At 42.7% G+C, this 12,500-nt stretch overlaps 2 protein-coding genes across 3 annotated transcripts in view; both read right to left on the bottom strand.

Moving 5' to 3' along the window:
* LOC135112151 (hornerin-like) overlaps positions 1-9,332 on the bottom strand; it is an 84,036-nt gene extending 74,704 nt beyond the window's left edge. The window contains exons 1-5 of one of the 2 annotated variants that reach the window (XR_010274096.1): positions 9,106-9,332; positions 5,277-7,168; positions 4,465-4,678; positions 1,968-2,046; positions 1,438-1,625 (exon numbers count right to left, since the gene is read on the bottom strand). The gene's annotated coding sequence lies outside the window, so the exon portion shown is untranslated. The remainder of the gene's footprint in view (positions 1-1,437; positions 1,626-1,967; positions 2,047-4,464; positions 4,679-5,276; positions 7,169-9,105) is intronic. The other variant, XR_010274097.1, reaches the window with a different exon arrangement.
* Positions 9,333-10,272: 940 nt separating this feature from the next.
* The window catches only part of LOC135112150 (trypsin-1-like), a 4,054-nt gene continuing 1,826 nt past the window's right edge, over positions 10,273-12,500 (bottom strand). Inside the window, exons 3-4 of the mRNA XM_064026218.1 lie at positions 12,043-12,337; positions 10,273-10,694 (exon numbers count right to left, since the gene is read on the bottom strand). Coding sequence (XP_063882288.1) covers positions 10,437-10,694; positions 12,043-12,337 — 553 coding nt within the window. The 3' untranslated portion in view covers positions 10,273-10,436. The remainder of the gene's footprint in view (positions 10,695-12,042; positions 12,338-12,500) is intronic.

Genomic DNA, 12,500 nt, shown 5'->3' with positions numbered 1-12,500 from the left:
CGTGTTCCCGTGCACTGGAGCATGGAGAGTTGGCAAGAGCAAGATCAAGATAACGAGAGAGTCAAAGAAAACGGAAAAAGAGGAGAGGAATTGTTGTTTTAAGGAGAGTAAGTGTAAATATATGATAAAGATGAGGATAAAGGGGTAAGAATGAGGAAAGAGAAGGAAATTAATAGTGAGGAAAGTGAATGAAGAAAAAAAAAAGGGAAAAAAAGGAAAGTAATGAGTGTTTTAAGGAGAGTGAAAGTAAATATGAGATAAATATGAGGATAAGACGATAGGAATGAGAAAGAAGGGGAGGAAAGTAATAGAGAGGAAAGTGAATGGAAGAAAACGCAGAGGAAAGGAATTAACATTTTAAGGAGAGCAAATGTAAATATGAGAAAAAGGGGATCTGAATAAAGGAATAAAAACGGGGAAAGAAGAAGAGGGAAATAATAAGGAGGAAAGTGGACGATAAAAGAGGAATACAGGAGGAAAAACGAGAATACGTAAAGAGATTGAATAATGTAAAGTAAATAAGGGGATAAAAAACGACAAAAGAAGAGGAAGAGGATAATAATAGGGAGAAAATGTAGAATAAAAGAATAAAACTGAGAGGAGAGTGGAGAAGGGAGTGATTTTAAAGAGAGTGCAGAACTAAAAGAGTAATATTAAGGAGGAAAGGAGAAAATAACAGAATTATAAAGAAAAGTGGACGAAAAAAAAGTAACAAAGAAGAAAAATGAAGGAAAATAAATTGATATAAAAAAAGGAAAATAAAAGAATGAAACCTAAGGAAAGTGGACAAAAATAAAGAGTAATAAAAAAAAATGAAAAATGGAGAAAAATGCATATCAACAACAAAAATGGAAGACAACACAATATCACACCACCACCACCTCCACCACCACCACCACCCAAAGGACCATATTCTGAAACACTTCTGCGCCGCACCACTAAATCCATAAGGCTCTACTAGCAGTTGAAGCTGTACGGATTTTTAAGAGTGTTTTTTACGTTTCTAGTAACAGATTAACAATATTTTTACATTATTAAAGAGAGAAACAGTCTCGAAAATCCGGATCATTGTCTCTGTGGCTTTTGAAATTAGTTGCGGTGAGAGGCCAAAGCGCTTCTGAATACGTGGGTTTTCAAAGGATGTTTTTACGGTTCTAGTGGCAGATTAACAATATTTCAAGGAGAAGCAGTCTTAAGAACTCGGCTAATCGTCTCTATGGTCTTTGAAATTAGTCGTGGTGAGAGAGCAAAGCGTTTCTAAATATTACAAGGGTTTATAAAGGGTGTTTTTACGGTTCTAGTGACAGACTAACAATATTTCTGCATTATTAACTAGAAAAACACTATTGAGAACACTGCTAATCATCTGTGTGGGCTTTGAAAATAGTCGTGGTGAGAGAGCAAAGGGTTTCTAAATGCGATCTTCAAAACACTCACCTCTGAACCAGCAGGAGTTGTGCACGAAGTCGGGTCGGAGAAGCCAATCCACGTGGTCTGGCAGGGAGTGCAGTACCACGGCCACGCCCCCGATGAGCAGCGGCGTCCCCCAGGCGTACACGGCGTAGGCGACGAAGCAGCGGAAGTCAGCGGGGGAGCGGTAGAGAGGGACGGCTTGGACGGTGAGTCTGTGGGTGATGGTGGTGGTGGAAGGAGTTGTTTTGATGTTGTTATTGGCGCTGGTGGTGTTGGTATTGTAGTAGTGATAGTGGAGGTGGTGGTGGTGGTGGTAGTAATGATAGGAGTAGTAGTAGTAGTAGTAGTAGTAGTAGTAGGAGGAGGAGGAGGAGGAGGAGGAGTAATAAGGGAAGTAATAGTAGTAGTAGGAGGGTTGTTTTTGTTGTTGTTATTGTTGTTGTTGTTGTTGTTGTTGTTGTTGTTGTTGTTGTTGTTGCTGTCGCCACAGAAGAAGAGGTGGTGGTAGTAATGGTAGTAGTAGTAGTGGTAGTAGTAGTAGTAGTAGTACTCACCCCACGTAGCGCCACACGTCGTAACAAATCACGTTGAGCCAGAAGAACGAGGAGAGGAAGGCCACGTGCAGGGTGACGGCTGAGAGAGAGAGAGAGAGAGAGAGAGAGAGAGACAGCATAAGGATTATCAAACAGCATACTCGTAAATAATTCTTAGGTCTATATAACCACTGCCAATTATCTTCCTTCGTGCACATTAATAATACAACAACACACAATACTGTTACTAACTTTACACACATTAACATAACAATAACAAACTACCTTACTAACTTTACATGCATCAACTGTGCCTCCGTGCTTGCACCTTGCCTAGTCAAACTCTTTCAGCTCTGTCTGTCAACATCTACCTTTCCTTCTTGCTGGAAGTTTGCCTACATTCAACCTGTTCCTAAAAAGGGTGACCGCTCTAATCCCTCAAACTACCGTCCTATTGCTTTAATTTCCTGCTTATCTAAAGTTTTTGAATCTATCCTCAACAGGAAGATTCTTAAACATCTATCACTTCACAACCTTCTATCTGATCGCCAGTATGGGTTCCGTCAAGGACGCTCTACTGGTGATCTTCTGGCTTTCCTTACTGAGTCTTGGTCATCCTCTTTTAGAGACTTTGGTGAAACTTTTGCTGTTGCCTTGGACATATCAAAAGCCTTTGATAGAGTCTGGCACAAAGCTTTGATTTCCAAACTACCCTCCTACGGTTTCTATCCTTCTCTCTGTAACTTCATCTCAAGTTTCCTTTCTGACCGTTCTATTGCTGCTGTGGTAGACGGTCACTGTTCTTCTCCTAAATCTATTAACTGTGGTGTTCCTCAGGGTTCTGTCCTGTCACCCACTCTCTTCTTATTATTCATTAATGATCTTCTAAACCAAACTTCTTGTCCTATCCACTCCTATGCTGATGATACCACCCTGCACTTTTCTACGTCTTTTCATAGACGTCCAACCCTTCAGGAGGTAAACATATCACGCAGGGAAGCCACAGAACGCCTGACTTCTGATCTTTCTAAAATTTCTGATTGGGGCAGAGCAAACTTGGTATTGTTCAATGCCTCAAAAACTCAATTCCTCCATCTATCAACTCGACACAATCTTCCAGACAACTATCCCCTCTTCTTCAATGACACTCAACTGTCCCCCTCTTCTACACTGAACATCCTCGGTCTGTCCTTTACTTATAATCTGAACTGGAAACTTCACATCTCATCTCTAGCTAAAACGGCTTCTATGAAGTTAGGTGTTCTGAGACGTCTCCGCCAGTTTTTCTCACCCCCCCAGCTGCTAACTCTGTACAAGGGCCTTATCCGTCCATGTATGGAGTATGCTTCACATGTCTGGGGGGGTTCCACTCATACTGCTGTTCTAGACAGGGTGGAATCAAAAGCTTTTCGTCTCATCAACTCCTCTCCTCTAACTGACTGTCTTCAGCCTCTCTCTCACCGCCGCAATGTTGCATCTCTTGTTGTCTTCTACCGCTATTTTCATGCTAACTGCTCTTCTGATCTTGCTAACTGCATGCCTCCCCTCCTTCCGCGGCCTCGCTGCACAAGACTTTCTTCTTTCTCTCACTCCTATTCTGTCCACCTCTCTAACGCAAGAGTTAACCAGTATTCTCAATCATTCATCCCTTTCTCTGGTAAACTCTGGAACTCCTTGCCTGCTTCTGTATTTCCACCTTCCTATGACTTGAATTCCTTCAAGAGGGAGGTTTCAAGACACTTATCCACCAATTTTTGACCACTGCTTTGACCCTTTTAGGGACTGGCATTTCAGTGGGCATTTTTTTTATTAGATTTTTGTTGCCCTTGGCCAGTATCCTTCCTACATAAAAAAAAAAAAAAAAAAAAAAAAAACAACACACACCACCCTTAATAACTCTACACCCATCAACACAACACACGACAACCTTACTAACCTCATGCACATCAACGTAACAATAACACACAAAGAAAACATCAATAAAAAGAGATAGAAAAAAAAAATTAAACGAATTCTTTTATCTGTGATTCTATAACAACTTTCAATCTTCCCCAATACAGAATTAACAAAACGATCTCCTTCATTAACTTCATTCATTCAAAATAGAACACAAGATCCCAAGAAAAGCGTAAGAAGCACTCATTCACTCACATAGAAACACAACAGCTATTTTAATTCAATTCAAGACTCAGAAATACGTAAAAAAAAAAAAAAAAATAGAATAAATAAAACATTCATTCATCAAGAAACACAACAAAATTCCTTCACGACTTTCATTCAACACACACACACACACACACACACACGACCCCAAAAAAGAGTAGAACACTCATTCACTCGCCTACAGAAACAAAACAATTCCCTTCACTATCACTAAAAACCCAACATACGCAAAAAAAAAAAAAAAAAAAAGAAAAAACACGCAAAACTCCATCACTACATTAATTTAACCTAACCGCAACGCAAGATACACTCAAAAAAAAAAAAGAAAAAAAAGTAAAAAGACTCCTTCACTCACCCACAAACACGCAGGTAAAAGGAGAGAGATACTTCGAGAAAGCCTGCGTCAGGAAGAGCGTCGCGTCAGCCACCAGAAGCGCAGCGACGTAGGCGGCGAGGCAGAGGCCGTGGCGATCCCTGAGAGGCGCCACGCAAAGCTGACAGAGGAGAGTCGCAGCCAGGAACACGCAGGACACCACCAGACCGGCAGGAATCAGTACTCGTCTCACCTCCTACAGGATATTGAAAAAAAAAGGACCGCATTGTGAAAAGTTTCCCTCAGTCTTCTCTCAATTACTTTTTAACAGGTTCCAGTAAAGGTTATTGGGGTTTTGGAATTTATTGATTCTATAGTAGTAGTTTGGCAAGGGTTCTGTATCGTCAGTAGCATTATATACGTATGAGAACTTGACTTGTTGTTATCTGTGTTCTTTGAAAATCGTTAATGAGAAATCAAAGTGTGTACGAATGTCTATCTATCTGCCTATCTGCTTATGTCTGTTTTTTTATCTATCTATCTACGAGTATCTACCTGTCTGTATGTCTACTTGTCTATCTACCTATCTATCTATCTATCTATCTATCTATCTATTTATTTAAGTATCTATCTATCTATCTGTTTATCTGTCTCCTTGTCTATCTATATTCTTATTTATCTATCTGTATGTCTGTTTATCTATCTACCTCTATCCAGCTGCCTGTCTGTCTACCTATCTATCTGTCAATCTACCTGTCTGCTTATCTACCTATTTATCCGTCAATCTACCTGTCTGCCTGCCTATCTGTCTGTCTATCTATTGAGGTGTGGGAGAAGCACAGGTGGCGTCTTACCTGCCACGCTGATGAGGAGGAAGTGTTAGTGACAGGTGGGGCGTCACTGCAGGTAATCAGGATGAGGGTTCGACCTGGTAACATTTCATCACTCCTCTCTTCCTCGCTGTCTTTATCCTTCTCCTTCTCTTCCTCCTCTTCGTCCACGCAGTAATCAATAAACGACATCTCAGCCTCAGCCCACAGAGAGCCATTAGCGAGCAGAGCCAAGTCGCTTCTCATCGACAACAGATCTATTTTAACATTCTTCGAAGCGTCGCACTTAGGAAGGCCAACTCCCACCTCCATATCTTCACCATCTACACCATTCTGCTTATCCCAGAGGTCGAGGAACCCACTTATCACCGAGGCAGCGTTAGTGAGGGAGTCCTGACACACACACGTTGTCCCCTGCAGCTGGAAACCCTCCGGACAGCACTTCTTCAGGCAGCTCTTCACGCCTCGACAACCTTCACCCTCACGCCGCGTCGCCAGTGAAGGACGGAGACACACCGCCACCTCCACACCTCCGCTCCTGTTCCTTTCATCCAAGACGCAAAAATCATCGGCTAAAACGTGATTCCAGGAGAAGTAAAAAGTGCCATTGACGTACACGATCTTCCGCTCCTCCGCCAAATTCGTTTTTCTGATAGACTTGGACGGACAGTTGATTGACGTTATGTTGTAGTTGACTGGCCACGTCTCAGAGCTCGAGCAGCGACTGAGGGCGACAGGGAGGGTGGAAGGGAGGTTCTGGTTGCTTGAAGGGCAGGTATTCTTTGTTTGATGGTCAGGACAGCAAAGAGGAATGAAGGGAGCTGAGGGTGATGGTACTACTTTGAGTGGCGGAGGAAAGTGCGGGTGTCTGAGGATGTATGGCGGCTTTGTACTTGTCCTTGTTTTCTGCGTCTGTTCCTCCGTAGTTTCATTGTCAGCAGTAGTAGTAGTGGTAATAGTAGTAGTAGTAGTTGTAGTAGTAGTAGTGGTAGCAGTAGTAGTAGTAGTAGTAGTAGCGGTAGGAGTAACAGCTAATGAAGAAGCAAAAGGAGTTGAAGTAATGGCAGCAGGGGCAATAATATCAACAGTATTAGGAGTCACAGCAGCAGAAGCAGTAGCAGTAGTAGTACTAGTAGTAGCAACAGCAGCAGTAGTTATAGCAGTACTTTCCCGAACAGGCGCAGTTAACTTAAATACCCTCTTTGCATTAACAACCCGGTAACTCGTTCTTCTCATCGTCAGGCTATCCTCTATGTCCTCTCTAGTCTCTCCTGCGCCTTCTTCAGCAGGGCGGGGAAAAGTGACGATTCTCCCTTGTATATTCCTGGTGGGATCAACGAAGATCCTCACGACCTCAGGAGCTCCTTCAGATGGCTCTTGGACGTCTCCTGGTGGTGGTGGTAATGGTGATGGTGGTTGTAGTTCTTCGTCAGGAGGGTTCTGAGATTGTGGTGCTTCTATGGTGTTGACTGGAGAGAAGGAGGACGAGGAGGACGAAGAAGAAGTGGTAGTAGTGAAGAAAAAGGGAGAGATGGGAGTGGTTGTGGTGATGGAAGAAGAGGAGGAGGAGGAGGAGGAGGAGGAGATGGGAGTGGTACTGATGAAGGAAGACGAGGAAGAGGAGGAGGAGGAGGAGGAACTGCTAGTGATAAGAGTAGTGGTGATAGAGGACGAGGAGGAAGAGGAGGAGGAGGAGGAGGAGGGAGGAATATACTGCGAACTAATTAATACAAGGAAGGGGGAGGAATCTGTAAGAACTGAGGACCTACGAGTACGAAGAGTGGCAGGGGTCTTAGTGTGAGTGGAATGGGCATGCGTGGAAGCGAGGAAGGGAACCGCCACCACCATCACCACCACAGCCCGCGTTAAGTCACCGCATTGTCTTCTCATGATGTCTTGACTTGCATCTTCATTGGCTGGAAATCATAATGAAGCTCAGGCCAGTATTCTGAAACGCTTTGCTCTCTCACCACGACTACTTCCCAAGGCCACAGATATGAATAGCTTGGTTCTCACGAGTGTTTTCTTGTTAATAATGTACAAATATTGTTAATCTCTCACTATAACCATAAAAACACCCTTAGAAATCTGTCTAACTTCAACTTGAGCCTTTGGAAAGTAGTAGAGGTGTGGCGCAGTGTTTCAGAATTTGGTACTTAATGTTTATAGTCAGAAGTGAGAGAAGTCGTGGCTCTGCATAGGTTTTAATACTAATGTGTCTGCAAATTACATACGTATTTCATGCGAGTAATAAATCTCTGAACATTACACTTCTGATTATCTAGGAATAATAGCATAAGGCACATGCAGTAACACTTAACATGTGGCAAAGGAAGAGGACCATCGCTTCCTGGATGTGTGATGGAGAGGGAATGCGTAGGATGGGAAGTGAAGGGAAATAAAGGAGCGCAGTGTAGTAAGAAGGAGACAAGATTTAAGATGCGTCAGAAATTATATTACAATACTTCCTATCTGTCTCTCTCCCTCTCTTGGTTCTTCTACTCCTATTTTATTCTTGGGGAAATAAACAGGAAAAAGTAAATCAATCACAAAATAGAAGGTCAAGCACAAAATCAGAAAAGAAAACACACACACACACACACACACAAAAAAAAAAAAAAAAAAAAAAAATCTATCTACAACAAAAAGTAGCGAGCAGTTGTAGTCAATATATGTATAAGTTTCTCTCCCTCTCTCTCTCTCTCTCTCTCTCTCTCTCTCTCTCTCTCTCTCTCTCTCTCTCTCTCTCTCTCTCTCTTGATTCTTCTACGCCTATTTTCTTCTGGAGAAAAAAATCAATAAAATAAATCAGTCACAAAAAGAAAAGGTCAAACACACACACAAAAAAAAAAAAAAATAAAATAAATAAATAAATAAATCGACAACAAAAAATAGTAGACAATTCCAATCTCTCTAAAATATTTCACACGTTACTGGGAAAAATTTTACGCATTGATGAAGTAATTACAGCATTTGCAACCACTACCACCATCACCACCACCACCACCGCCGCCGCTACAAAGGGAGACCAAAGCGCTATTTCCTCCGGATGTCCACAGCATAACAATAGGACAACCTCGTCCCCTTTATTTTCCTCCCTCCCTTCCCCGCCTCCCTCTTCCCTCCCTTTTCCCTGCCAGCATCACGCTTTGGTTTTCTCTTCCCCTCATTTATGTTCTTTTCTGTTTCCTTATCTCTTTCTTATCTTCCTCTCTCTCTCTCTCTCTCTCTCTCTCTCTCTCTCTCTCTCTCTCTCTCTCTCTCTCTCTCTCTCTCTCTCTCTCTCTCTATCTCTCCTAATTCATGTCTGCTTCTTCTTCAGTCCTCCTTTCCTTTCTATTCCTATTCAGCATTCTCTCTCTCTCTCTCTCTCTCTCTCTCTCTCTCTCTCTCTCTCTCTCTCTCTCTCTCTCTCTCTCTCAACATAAATCTATGCAAAATGCCAAATAACAGTAGTAATAACGTAGTAGTGGTAGTAGTAGTAATGATAATAATAGTAGTAGTAGTAGTAGTAGTAGTAGTAATAGTAGTAGTAGTAGTAGTAGTTGTTGTTGTTGTTGTGATAATAATAATAATAATAATAATAATAATAATAATAATAATAATAATAATAATAATAATAATGATAATAATAATAATAATAATAATAATAATAATAATAATAATAATAATAATAATAATAATTTGAGTATTTTTGGTTTGCTAATGATTTCTATCACTCGGTTTTCATTTGCTTCATGCGAGGCTTCAAGTGATTCGAACTCCATGTCTTAAGATAATCCCCTCACTACCTCCCCCTTTCCTCCCTCCGTCTCTCTCTCTCTCTCTCTCTCTCTCTCTCTCTCTCTCTTACCTGTAAAATTAAGATCAACAGACACATGTGTACCTTGTGGCCACTTGCAGGTGTCAGACACATACACAAACGGGCACACGGACACAACTTCAGCAGGGAGTGGAGCGCGACTGAGTGAGGGACAGACTGACTGACGGAAGGACCGACTCACTGGCGCATCACTAACGGCACTCCTGCGCTTCGTTCCCCTTGACAGCTTCGTGTTAGGTTTTGTTTACTTCCATAATAAAGTGAGTGGAAGAGGGAGATACAGAAGGGAGAGTACCTAGTCAGTTCATATTATCTACTACAGCCTACGTAACTATTTTCTACACTTCGTTCTCTTTGGCAGCCTCGTGTTAGGTTTTGTTTACTTCCATAATAAAGTGAGTGGAAGAGGGAGATACAGAAGGGAGAGTACCTAGTCAGTTCATATTATCTACTGCAGCCTACGTAACTATTTTCTACACTTCGTTCTCTTTGGCAGCCTCGTGTTAGGTTTTGTTTACTTCCATAATAAAGTGAGTGGAAGAGGGAGATACAGAAGGGAGAGTACCTAGTCAGTTCATATTATCTACTGCAGCCTACATAACTATTTTCTACACTTCGTTCTCTTTGGCAGCCTCGTGTTAGGTTTTGTTTACTTCCATAATAAAGTGAGTGGAAGAGGGAGATACAGAAGGAAGAGTACCTAGTCAGTTCATATTATCTACTGCAGCCTACGTAACTATTTTCTACACTTCGTTCTCTTTGGCAGCCTCGTGTTAGGTTTTGTTTACTTCCATAATAAAGTGAGTGGAAGAGGGAGATGGAGGGAGAACAGGCGGTTAATATTCGCTTCTCCAGGCTTGGTAACTATTTTTTACGGTCGTTTCAGTGACTGGTACTTTAATCTATGTACTTTTTTTTATAATAAACTATTTTTGATGTGTTTTGTAGTAGTACTAGTTTCTTATATAGTTTTGTATCCTAGAGAAGAGAAAAATTACCTCTCTCTCTCTCTCTCTCTCTCTCTCTCTCTCTCTCTCTCTCTCTCTCTCTCTCTCTGTGTGTGTGTGTGTGTGTGTAGTGATACTGTTTTGCTTCGAGTGGGAATCAAATGAGACACAAGAAAAAGTCATATCAAATGCTGCGTATATTTTTGGGGTGAGAGGAATAAAAATAATAATGATAAAAGAAAACACCAAATCATGTGTATATTTATTTCTTGAGTGATCGAAGAGAAAAAAAATCACTTCATCATTTATCTTTCACCAGGAGGAGAATTGGTGTGTTTGCCTCCCCCTCGCGCAGTCCAAACATACGGGCGCGGTGTCTCCCTGCCCGCCACACGTCGCCGCAGCTCACACGCCTCACGCCGAGTGGCGGTTAATCCAGTCAACGAAGTAGGCGACTTCTGTGTACACGCCAGGGTAGTCAGGGCGCGCGCAGCCGTAGCCCCAGGAGGTGATTCCGTGCTGGACACCCCCGCAGACGAAGGGGCCGCCGGAGTCTCCCTGGCAGGCGTCCTTCCCTCCCTCAGGCACGCCGGCGCAGAGCATGTGGTCAGCGATGTCAGTAATGCCGTAGGACGCGCGGCAGTCAGTGTCACTCACCACGGGCACTGTCACCTGAGATATGGCACTGTCTGTCAGTCATGAAGGTACTGCGAGGGTTTGCAGTCTTCGTAACGGTGAGCATTGGTACAAGTGATGACCGTATTCTAAAACACTTCACCGCACCTCCATTGCTTTCAAAAGGCTTTAATTGAAGCTACACGGATCTTTAAGAATGTTTTTACGGTTCTAGTGACAAACTGAGAAAAGATTTATACGTTATTAAAGGGTGAAACACTCTTGGGAACCCGGCTAATCATCTCTGTGGCCTTTGAAAATAGTCGTGGTGAGAGAGCGAAGCGTTTCTGAATATCGGGCTATGCTAGTGATAATAATAATAACACAAGATCATATGGGAAGGTGCAAGAAGCCATCAGGCCTACACGTGGCAGTCCCTGTACGAAACATACCTACCAACTTTGTCTTCATCCTGTTTATTACCACCACCGCGGTCCTACTTTCTCAATATCCTAATAAGTGGTTTGTTTACTTACTATCTACCTATGTGAGTTCTGGCTGCTATGAATGCTGGGAGGAGAAATGAGTGAGTGAGTTATTGACGGTGTTGTGAGGCCACGATGATGAGTCAAAGAAAGCGCAGAGCTGTTATGAGACTAATAATGATTAATGAGTGTGTGGCGGTGTTGTGAGGCCACTGTGATGAGTTAATGAGTTAGAAGGTGTTAGGTGTTGTGGTGTTAGGTGTTGTGAGCTCAAGATGATGAGTTGATTAGTTAAGAGGTGTTAGGAGACTGCAATAATGAGTCGTGCGTGAGTGGCAGTGTAGCTGTGTGACGATGAGATGAGTCGATGAATACGTGGACGAGTTGTGAGTGACGCTGACTTCACTAATTCCCTTTACAAAAAATAAAATAAAAAATATATAAAAATAAATAAATAAACAAATAAATAAAAAAAATACTCCAAATTATTAAACAACCCCGAGGAACATTGTCGGAGGAAAAAAAAAAAAGTAGGACTTATTTACAAACTCCCAGAGGTCATTGTTCCTTGCGGATTAGAGAAGGGAGGAGAATAAGATGGGAAAAGATTCACTTGATGTGCCCTTAAGCGTTACAAGGCGCCACTGTAACCCTGGGAAAGCAAGTAGCGTGAACCCGGATATCACACTCCGCCCCGTCCCGCCTCGCCGTGTGCCGGGGTGAAGGAGTGAAGGGGCTCTGTATACATGATCCTAGCGATAGTTTACGATAAAAAAAAAAGATATTATAACCTACCTAAAGACACCAACGACTTCTGAAAATAATGCACATGAAAGACTCAAGTATTAAACACGACCTATTCTCCTTTTCTCTCATACCACTCTCCCACAGCCCCAGACAAATCTCTCTCCCAGACTCACCTTCTTCAGTATGTCAGACGACGAGCCGCCCTCCTCAGTCGCGCCCCAACCTGTAGTGACGCACTCTGTTCCCGCCTCGACCAGCCCCATCTCTGCAGGAAGGTCCACGGCCGTCACCTTATCGTTGAAGGTGATAGAAGGCACCACGCGGATGATTCCCACATCGTTGGTGTAGGTGGCGGCGTCGTAATGCTCATGGATCACCAACTCCCCGGCAACGATGACCTGCTCGTCTCCAGAGTTCTTGCCAAGGTCATACTCTCCCATAACCACGTACAGAGAGTTGGTGTTTGCTCTGTTTGGGAGAGATAAGATGGCGGTGGTGATGGTGGCGGTTTGGTAGTGCGGACTAAATTCTGAAACACATCTGCGCCGCACTACATCCAAAAGGGTCTAGTTGATGTTATACAGGCTTTTTTTTACGGTTCTAGTGGCAGATGAACAAGATTTCTACACTT

The sequence above is a fragment of the Scylla paramamosain genome, chromosome 23, assembly GCF_035594125.1.
Source record: "Scylla paramamosain isolate STU-SP2022 chromosome 23, ASM3559412v1, whole genome shotgun sequence".
NCBI classification, from domain to species: domain Eukaryota; kingdom Metazoa; phylum Arthropoda; class Malacostraca; order Decapoda; family Portunidae; genus Scylla; species Scylla paramamosain.
Note: the sequence above shows the minus strand (reverse complement) of the source record. Positions and strands in the feature narration are given on the sequence as shown.